The following is an 11,133-nucleotide window of genomic DNA, read 5'->3' as shown; positions in this document are numbered from 1 at the left end:
GACACAAAAAGGTAATGCACCTTGGCACTTTAAGACAATTGTTTTTGTATCGACATCATGAGCCACATTCATTTCTCACATTTATCTATACACAACAAAAAAAGTAAGTCCCCCCTAAATCAAATTGCTGTAACTTTGAACGGAATTATTTTGAGATATGATATTTCGTAGGTGGATTTCTACACTCATTAGACAACTCCTGGAGAATATGAAATTGATCGGTTGGGTCATGCATGAATAATCAAAGATTGAATTAAAAATGAAAATTTTTGACACAAGAGTCGTTAGATTGTGCAAATACAATGATGGTCAAAATTGTTTTTTTAGGTGAATTATTATGGTGGTATACTGGTTTACTATCCATCATTTAGCCACTCCACACACAATTTTGATATTGTATGTTCATGGTTGAGTGAGCGCATTGTATTGCAGGGGCCGCGGAAGCGGGGGGAGGGGTTCAGCCCCCCCCCCCCCCTTTTTTAAAAAGCATGTACAAAAATGTAAAAATGACCAAACGATTGTGATTTTTTGCATGGTCAGCCCCCATCCTCCCACTTTTGGCTCAGCTACCCCCACCTCCCCCCCCCCCACTTTGAAAACCGTTCTGTGGCCCCTGTATTTTGACGTATCATCATAGGGGGTTATGGTAGTATCCTTTACAACTTGCTATAGAACATGTTAAAATTTGAAAATGTTGGTGGCTCCCCCGATTATAGGCCCCTCCCCCATTTAAAATTCTGGGTCCACCACTAATTTGCCTATAAATTAAACTGGTCATGAAAAATTGTTACGAAAAGAATACATTTATGCCGTATAAAGAGTATTCATTCCTAAGTTTTCGAATGTGTTCGCTCAACCATGAAAATGTTTTAAGTTCGAAAAGTGCGTGGTGATAGAAATGATGGATGATAAAACAAAAATATTTGATACCGAATTTGCCCTCAATATGCACTTTATGACCCTTTAAAATGTGTCTGTGACATTGAAAATACCAATTTTCCCACTTTGATGCGTGCTCACTCATCCATGAATAAACATATCGATTTCATTTTTGCACAGAATTCTGCCCATAGGCTAATAAACATTACTGCCAAATGACATTGCTAAAGACAGCCTTGAAAAAAAAGTTCCACCATATTGAATGAGGGTTTACTTATTCTTAAACATATGCACTCATAATGTACACAAGTCAATGAGAGAAGAAGTCAAAATTTTCACAAATATGAAATGAGGGTTTGTTTCATGGACAGTTTTTGCTACTTCTGCCAACAGTTTTTTCATGAAACTTCGCACATGGCTTCAGAGTAACACTATCCAAAAGGCGCGCACACCAAAATAACCATTCAACACGGCACAGAGTGGGCCAAGGCTTTGAACTTTCTTCTCATTTGCATAATTTTCGAATATTATGTGCTCACTGATGCATTTAACATCGGGATTTTCATAAAAATCAAATAAATTGAACTATGCAAGGAGGTTTTTAACAGATATCCATAGTTACGAATTGCATTTTTCCAATAACGTAAAAAAGAGAGCATCACATTCCACATGTTCATTCAAGCGTGAATGTTTAGTAAAACGCCTTTGAATCATTGAAGCATGTTAAATGGTCGTGAACATAACGAAAAAGTTGAGAAAAGATCATTTCAGTAACCAAAATGAAACAATACTTGTCTATGATATTTCAAAATCGTATTTTTTGTTTTCAATAAATGTTCATTGAACCGTGAAACGATGAATATTGTTGAAGATACTCTTCCCAAAAATAACTGTCATCATATTCTTTCATTCTTAGTGATATAAATGTGTAAAAAATCCAATTATTGCAAATTTGGACTCGTGTTTATTCAACCATGAAATTTACCAAAAAAGTTTGTAATGTACTTTAGAAAGTACCTTTTACAAGCCTTCTGACTATTTTTCATGATGAGAATGTGGAATTAGTTCCAGTAAAATGGAATCAAAGTCATGATATTTGGCTTGTGACTTTTGAAAAGTGACATTTTTCCTTCCGACGGTGCTCACTGAAGCATGACGTAAATACGTCCATTACATTTACTCAGAGGTAGCCTATAAAATTACCTACACGCTCATGTAAAAAAATATCAATAATTCGAATTGGTTCGGAAATTATTGATGTTTGTTCAAGGGGGGACTTACTTTTTTGTTGTGTATATATTGTAAAATTGTGGCTTTTGTGTTTAAAGAATAAGCATACATGTATGATGTTTGGTGTTAATTTAAATCTTATGAAAATTCAAATAAATACCATGACTTTTAAGACTCTTCGAGGTCATTTGGAGGTCATTAAAGGTCGTACAAGGTCGAATTTGGTCACGAATGTACGTTTTTCACATGCTGATGCAGAACATCTCGTGTTGCACTCAACGCAGGTGAGGTGAATGTGTACCCGCTAAGATTAATTCCTTGAACCCTTAAGCGCCTTTTAATATGGCGGCTCATCTACAGCCGGGATAGTACTCTACCAAGTATAAAAGCACAGTTGAAATGATGCAAACAGTAACTGCGCTATATAAAAATGGATTATATTATTATCATTATTCTATATGTGTGTGTGTGGTGTGTGTAATTTTGGGGCCAATAAATTCCACGAATAATGCTTAAGCCATCTCATTGGTCAGGAGTTATGCAAATAAGCCGGGGGTATATGCAAATACGCCGTGGGTCGGCAATATGCAAATGAGACCAAAATTGGCGGGCTCGCTAGTTCCCCGGGGCGGGGGTTGACTGGCTGAGCGGTCCCTCGATCGGGGCCGGGAACGATCGGGTCGGCGTGCACTGCCAGGTAAGGGGTATTGTGCTGTCGGATGGTCCGCATCCAGAAATCGGGGATGTCGATCCCGCTGTCTCTGTTGAATTTTTTTTTTTTTTTTTTTTGATTGATTGGCCGATATGGCCTTTTATTGCATCCAAGATAAAATCATACATTTAACATGATAAAACAATATTAACAAGTATTATAAAGAGGCAAAGGGATAAAAAAGCAAAATACAATTTTAGAGATAACAATTACAACAAATGAACGCACAACATACAAGTACCGGATGCAGGGGACCAGCAAAGGCCAAAGGCCTATCAAGGCTAGTCCCCGAACATAACATAACAATAAATAAATAAAGTATACACCAAATACAAAAGGGCAAAAAACAGGCAACTGAAAGTCTATTTAATGAACGATTGATTAATAAGATATGATTTGTATTGTCTTTTAAAAAGAGACATTGACTGATAAGATTCTGTTCTGATTTCAAATTATTCCAAATAATAGGTCCTCTATAATTAATAATGGAACGAGAAAAATCATATTTGTACTTTGGCAAGTATAGATCATTATAGTTTCTTGTTGCATATTTATTGACTGCCTTTTGAAAAATAAATAAATCATTAAAACATTCAGGCAAAACATTTTTAAAATACTGATACATAAATATGGCAACGCAGTACACATTCAGGTCAAATATTGTTAATATATTGAGATTTTTTAAATTATGTTTGTATGGGCAAGGTATGATGACTTTGTTATTATTCTAATAGCACGTTTCTGCAACAAATATAACCTCTGTAGTAAGTATTTTGGACAATTTCCCCATATGATGTTACAATAACTCAACTGTGACAAGATCATAGCATTATATAATTTCAGGAGAACTGACATTGGTAAAATATATCTAATTCTACTCAATATTCCTATGACACAGGATATCTTACGAGAAATTTCATCTACATGATCTTTCCAAATTAATTTATTGTCCAATTTCACACCAGAAATTTTACAGATTCTGTCATTTGTATTTCATTATCATCAATATATATTTTAATTTGACTTAAATCCAGGCATTTATTTTTTGTTTTGAAAATTATTAAATTTGTTTTATCGAAATTAAGTAACAATTTGTTTGCAAAAAAACAAGAATGAATTTTTCGTAACTCAATATTGATGCAATTTGATGCTCTTACTAGATTATCATCAGAAACAAAAAGGCTTGTGTCATCTGCGAATAAAATAAAAGATAATATATCACTAGAGTTCGGTAAATCATTCACATATAACAGAAAGAGAAGAGGGCCGAGATTTGAACCTTGGGGAATGCCTGTAGAAATGGCATTGCCAGAAGAAGTAAAATTTCCAATGCTAACAAACTGTTTCCTGTTAGATAGATAATTACTTATTAAGTCATTTGCAATACCCCGGAAGCCATAAAAATATAATTTCTTCATTAAAATACGGTGATCCATACAGTCAAAGGCTTTCGAAAGGTCTAAAAAAAGTCCAATCAAAATTTTTTTATTTTCAAAAGCGTTGGCAATCTTTTCTGTAAGATCTAAAAGGGCATGATGAGTACTGTGTCTCTTTCTAAACCCATATTGTCTCTCATATAGTATATTATTCTTTTCAAGATATGTCATCATTTGATCACAAAGTATTTTTTCAAAGATCTTGCTAAAAACAGTTAAAACAGAAATGGGTCTGTAATTATTCAAATGAGTTTTATCTCCCTTTTTAAAGACAGGTAAAACTTTGGCAAGTTTCAAAGAATCTGGGAAAGCACCATGTTCAATTGAGAGATTAATGATATAACACAGTGGTTGGGCTATTGCAAAGGCAGAATGCTTTACTACTTTTGGATGGATACCATCATAACCTTGACTTTTATTAGCATCTAGTCCTTTAATAATTTTAATAACATCACAAGTTTTAACTGGACAAAAGAACATAGACGAAGGGTAATTTCCTTTTAACCAGTGACTTATGTCTAGTTTAGGATCTGAACGTCCAGCTTCTATGCTGTCTTGAATTTTTTTTCCAATACTAACAAAATAATCATTAAAAATCTTAACAATATCTTGTTTTTTCTGTAAAAAATTTGACCATTGTGTTCAATTCTCATATCATCATTTGTAGGCTTTTTTGTTCATTACTTCATTAATCATATTCCACAAAGATCTTATATTGTGTTTAGCGCATTCAAACTTTTTCTGATAATATTCTCGTTTTGCTGTTCGAATCATACTATTAATAAAATTACGATTTCTTTTATAAGTATCATGTCGATATAATGTAGGTTTTTTAATGAATTTCTTATATAAAATATTTTTTTCTTTTATTTTTTGTTTTAATTGTTTAGTCATCCATGGTTTAGCTTTATTATCATCCTTCTTTTTTACTATGACACTCTTGAAATATTCATCATACAATTGTTTAAAAATATCCAAAAAGGTGTCATAGCATTTGTTAACGTCATGTATATCATAAAGACATGTCCAATCAGTAAGGTTCAATTGTAAACAAAATCTATCAATGTTTTTGTCACAATAATCAACTTTCACATATTCATGTGACACTGTATCAACCTGATCATTTAGACCAACAATCATAAAAGGTGTCAAATGATCGCTAACATCTGTTGTTAAAATTCCAGCTCTAATAATATTTTCAACATGATTATATAGAATATTATCAACAGCTGTAGCTGAAGTTTTAGTCACACGTGTTGGTTTAGAGATTTGTGGAATGTATGAGTATGAAAGAAACATGTTTAGAAAATCCCTGGACACTTGTTTCCTTACTACATACATCGACATTGAAATCTCCCATTACTATACACTCTTTCTTTTCGCCTTCAATAATATTCAGACTTGGTTGTATTGCATCTAGAAAATCCTGTACCTTCTGACCTGGCGGTCTATACAATACAGTAACTATTACATTGGTAACTTTAGTAACAATTTCAATAAATATGCTTTCTACACTGTCACGAAAAATATCTAAATCAAACCTTCTTTTATATCTTAATCTTTTGGATACTATGTAAAGACCAACACCTCCTCCTCTCTTGTTTTGTCTGCAATTTCCTATAAATTCAAAATGTGAGATTCCAATAAATTGCAAGTCATTTTCTTTGAGCCATGTTTCTGAGACTCCAACTACAGTAGTAGGATCTTCTATAACATTAAAATCATTCAAAAATGATTCAAAATTACATCTCAAGCTCCTACAATTATAGTGGTATAGTTTTAAATTTGAAATCGCAACTTTATCTAACACATTTTCTTTGTATTCATGAACAGAAAAATATTCATCATTTGTTTCTAATAAGGAAGAAATCTCATCAATATCATCATCATTATAATTATCTTGACATAATACACATTCATTACATGGTGAATTGTTTTGATTTATATTACGTTGCCTAATACAAAGACGACACTTACATAGAGACATAATACAAATTTGCACATAAAATTACGCACACAGTTTTTTTAAACGAGTGTTATTTTAAATTAAAAATATCTACTAAAATATAGATGTAAAGTGGTACACCTTCAACATGTGTTGAGAAAGTCAAGGAAATTCATATCATCATTGACTATCATTCGTTCCTTATGGAGGAAAATAACTGTTTAAGTATTATTATCTTTTTTTTTCTCTCTCTCTTTCTTTACAAGTCAGGAATACTATATTCAGTTCAGGAACTTGAGTTCAGTTTCTTCAAGTCATCTTCGCTTCGTATAAGCTTTGTACATCGCTTTCCACCAGTTGCTGGAAGTTCTACAATAATACGTCCATCTGAAGACCATGCATATAATAGGACAAAGACGTATACTAATAGCCTCCTTAATCCTGCGTGTATACCAATGTCTTTCTTTGGCAATGCAATGTACACCCTCCCAATCTGGGTGGTGTTGCTTCTCCCAAGCATGTTCTGCCAACGCGGATGTGTCGGTTCGCTGTAACCGAACATCGCGCTTGTGTTCAGAAATGCGTTCAACTATCGTCGGGCTGTCTCTCTCCTCTCGATGTAAGACCCGTCACATCCCTGGCAAGGAATGTTGTATACTACGCCATCACGTCTGTGATCAGGGATATGGCATAGAGATGTAATATATTGACACTAGAGTAATCGCTCGCATTGACGCGCGCGTAATGCGGCTGTGATTCCATGTATTGCGCAGCCGCCATCTTAAAGAGGGCAAAAGAGCGGAATTACAACACACGGCTCTATGGGAGAATATCACATAGTTCACTTTTTTACATTATATTTTCAATTTAATGCTGTATGCAACGTTAAAATCACAAGGCAAAACATTGTTATGTTAAAATATATGATAACCATGCATATTTTATAAAGGAGATGGACTGAACATCCAGAAAACGGGGGAAAAACGACGAGGTCGACTGAGTAGTAGTAATTCAATATAATTATAAGCCATCATATTATAGCATATACCGTGACAAGGGTGTCAGATAAGGTCAACTTAACACTTTAGAGTGTTCATATGTTCTCATTATTTGGTGCTCATTTGACACTCAGTGTTCAAGCAATATACTGTGTTGAAACAACACTTAGAGTGTAAAATAAACACCAAATACTCAGAAGTGTTGAAACAACACCGTGACAGGTGTTGGATAGAAATATAAAAAAAAATTATTGTTGAAGTTACACTTCACTGGAGTAACTCAACACTGTCTGTTGTTGGGGTATATATTTAAAAAAATACCCTAGTGTTAAGTTACACCGTCAGGCTGCAGGTGTTGAAGAACTTGAAATCGGACACCAAATGGTGTGAATCCGAACCGTGAAACAACACCAAAGCTGGTGTTGGTATTTTTTCTTTTTACACCAATGGGTGATTTGAACTTTCGTTTAAATTTTCGTTTCGGCAGGTGTTCGAGGGTGTCAAATGAACACCAAATGGTGTCAACTTCATAACATTCTCCGACTCGTGTTCAAATCGAACACCAAGACTGGTGTTGATATATTTTAACATCCTAAATGTTGGTAATCTTAACACCAGTGGCAGTGTAACTCCAACACCAGATGGTGAGGTCCTTTATTGATTGGGCTGCTAGATTTAACACCCGTGGTGTTAAATATAGCTATAACGTCGCATAGTCTCCAATATTATATTTAATGGGATTATCAGTGATTCACCATATGATTTCTACTTTGATTTCCTCAAAATTAACTGAAAGGAGGGGAAACTTCAGACCAAGCCCTGATCTACATCCGTAGGTAATGCACGTACAGCAACCTATTTTTCCCCCGTTTTCTGGATGTTCAGTCCATCTCCTTTATAAAATATGCATGGTTATCATATATTTTAACATAAAAATGTTTTGCCTTGTGATTTTAACGTTGCATACAGCATTAAATTGAAAATATAATGTAAAAAAGTGAAATATGTGATATTCTCCCATAGAGCCGTGTGTTATAAATCCGCGCTCTTGCCCTCTTTAAGATGGCGGCAGCCCCGAACATGGAATCACAGCAATTTGATGAAGTCCGCCCTCTAGTGTCAATAATATGCATCTCTATGGGATAGGGTCTTTGGGGCGTACAAGCTGTTTGCGTAATGTGGGGTCGGATTGCATGCGTTGCAGGGCCGTACTGCATGCGCCCTCTATCGGTACGTTAGTGAAGAGGGAGACTACATCAAAAGAGATCATGGATTCTTGTTCGTTAATTGTCTGCTCCGATGTGAATTCAGCGAATTCACTGGAGTTGGTAACCGTGTGTTCTGAGCAGTTAGTGAGAGGGGACAGGATGTCCGCCAGGTACTTTGATAGGTTATAGGCAAAAGAACCTATGCATGAAACTATTGGTCTGAGAGGTATCCCGGGTTTGTGTATTTTGGGCAACCCGTATATTCTAGGTGGCTGTTTCTGTGTGGGCTTTATCTTTTTGTATGTAGCCTCATCTAGAACTTTGTCTTTCTTTAGTGCCAGTAACGTATTGGTCAGTTTGCGACACATTCGATCTGTGGGGTCTTTCTTTAGCATTTTATACGGACCAGAGCTCAGAAGCTCGGTCATTTTGTCTTCGTAGGAGGTACTATCTAGAATGATTGTGGCACTACCCTTATCCGCAGGAAGGATTGTGATGCTATCATCATTCTTGAGTGTCTTAAGAGCATCACGCATCTCTCTTGTGGTATTCTGTTTTGGAAGACGTGCTCTCTGTAGAATAGAATCTACATCTTTACGTGCGGCATCGGCCAAAATTGGGTCAATAAACTTGACGGCGGTTTCGACCTTAGCTACTATCTCGGTATTCGGCAATTTTTGGGGTGACACGGCAAAGGCGAGGCCTTTCTTAAACAATTGCTCCTCGGTGGAGGTGATCTGTCTCGAGGATAGGTTAACAACCCATTTATCCTCATTCGCTAATGAGGCGGTGACCTTCTTCGATTTGGGTTGTATCAACTTTTCAAATTTAGCCTGTTGCCTTTTCTTGTATTTAGCGAAAACATCTGCGGAGATATTTTCATTAACCTTCAGAATGTCTGTACTATGTTGGGCTTGCATAGTCTCTTTGATATCGGCTTTCAAAGTTTCGTATTCCGTCTTTGCCGAATCAATCGTGCATCTAGTAAGAAAGATGCGTTCTTTCAGAAAACGGAGGGCGGCCGTTTCTGCTATCTTTCTTGCTCCTTTGGTGTTCATAGGAGGTTTGACCCGCAGGTCTTTGGGAACCACTGACGCTTCAATGCCACGCACAAGAAAGGTCAAGTGGTTGGAAAATCGAGCAATCTTTTTACTACATCGTTCGTATCTTCGAGTCAACTTTAGGGCGGGGCGCCCATATGTTCGTTCAATAATACTAAATAGGTTCATTATTGCGGATTGAAATAATCGCTAGAGGGTATTCATTTGTCTCGCAATCTACTATGGTCAACAAGGAAATTCGTGATCACTCTCGCAAAAAGTGTTCACTGGCTTTCTAGGAAATTCGTGATCACTCTCGCAAAAAGTGTTCACTAGCTTACAAGTTCACGAGCTTTCGAGTGCCGCTGCAACTCTTTATCACTCTGGAGACTGAACAAGGAGGGAAATTAGCATTCCTTGATACGCTAGTCCAAAGACACGAGGGCGGGAAACTTTCCACCTCTGTCTACCGCAAGCCCACTCATACAGACCAATACATACCATATGATTCTCATCACGACAAATCGGTCAAGAAAGGTCTTATTAAATGTCTGTTCGACAGAGCAGAACGTATTATAACTCACCCGCCTGAACTCCTGGGGAGCGTTTCATGAAAGGACTTGTCGGACGTTTTATCCGACAAGTCCCATTTTATCCGACAGTTACCATAGTAACAGTGCCTCACAGCCAATCAGAGTCAGAGAAAGATGTCAGATCTGACAACTTGTCGGACAAAAATGTTGATGAAACACTCCCCCGAAAGAAAGAGCACACATACGTGGCGCCTTATACAGTAACGGCTACCCACGCCGTTTTATCAAGAATACTTTCAAGAAAAAACAACCACCAAGGGATCAGAAGTTTTTCAAGACTTGTACAGTCTTGCCATAGTTTACATAGATGGCCTTTCACAACAACTTAAACGCCGATTAGAAGGTCACGGTATCCGAACGGTTTTCCGCTCGGACACCACCTTACGCAAACAGCTTGTACGCCCCAAAGACCCTATCCCTGATCACAGACGTGATGGCGTAGTATACAACATTCCTTGCCAGGGATGTGACGGGTCTTACATCGGAGAGACAGCCCGACCGATAGTTGAACGCATTTCTGAACACAAGCGCGATGTTCGGTTACAGCGAACCGACACATCCGCGGTGGCAGAACATGCTTGGGAGAAGCAACACCACCCAGATTGGGAGGGTGTACATTGCATTGCCAAAGAAAGACATTGGTATACACGCAGGATTAAGGAGGCTATTAGTATACGTCTTTGTCCTAACAATTTCAACAGAGACAGCGGGATCGACATCCCCGATTTCTGGATGCGGACCATCCGACAGCACAATACCCCCTTACCTGGCAGTGCACGCCGACCCGATCGTTCCCGGCCCCGATCGAGGGACCGCTCAGCCAGTCAACCCCCGCCCACGGGGAACTAGCGAGCCCGCCAATTTTGGTCTCATTTGCATATTGCCGACCCACGGCGTATTTGCATATACCCCCGGCTTATTTGCATAACTCCTGATCAATCACACAACGGATCAGTGCCCACCAAGGTGCCCACCTATTGTTCTCGCGTTTGTGCGTACGGTCTTGGAGGTTAGTATAAATACAGTACGATATCGGACAATCCGTGTCACTTGATAAAGAGTTGCAGCGGCACTCGAAAGCTCGTGAACTTG

General features: G+C 37.4%; 1 protein-coding gene across 1 annotated transcript; it reads right to left on the bottom strand.

Moving 5' to 3' along the window:
- Positions 1-8,335: 8,335 nt before the first annotated feature.
- LOC121419625 lies at positions 8,336-9,637 on the bottom strand. Its single transcript, XM_041614082.1, has one exon. It carries the CDS (start codon positions 9,635-9,637, stop codon positions 8,336-8,338), a length of 1,302 nt encoding a protein of 433 aa, XP_041470016.1.
- Positions 9,638-11,133: the final 1,496 nt, after the last annotated feature.

Source organism: Lytechinus variegatus, chromosome 8, assembly GCF_018143015.1.
Source record: "Lytechinus variegatus isolate NC3 chromosome 8, Lvar_3.0, whole genome shotgun sequence".
NCBI lineage: Eukaryota > Metazoa > Echinodermata > Echinoidea > Temnopleuroida > Toxopneustidae > Lytechinus > Lytechinus variegatus.
Note: the sequence above shows the minus strand (reverse complement) of the source record. Positions and strands in the feature narration are given on the sequence as shown.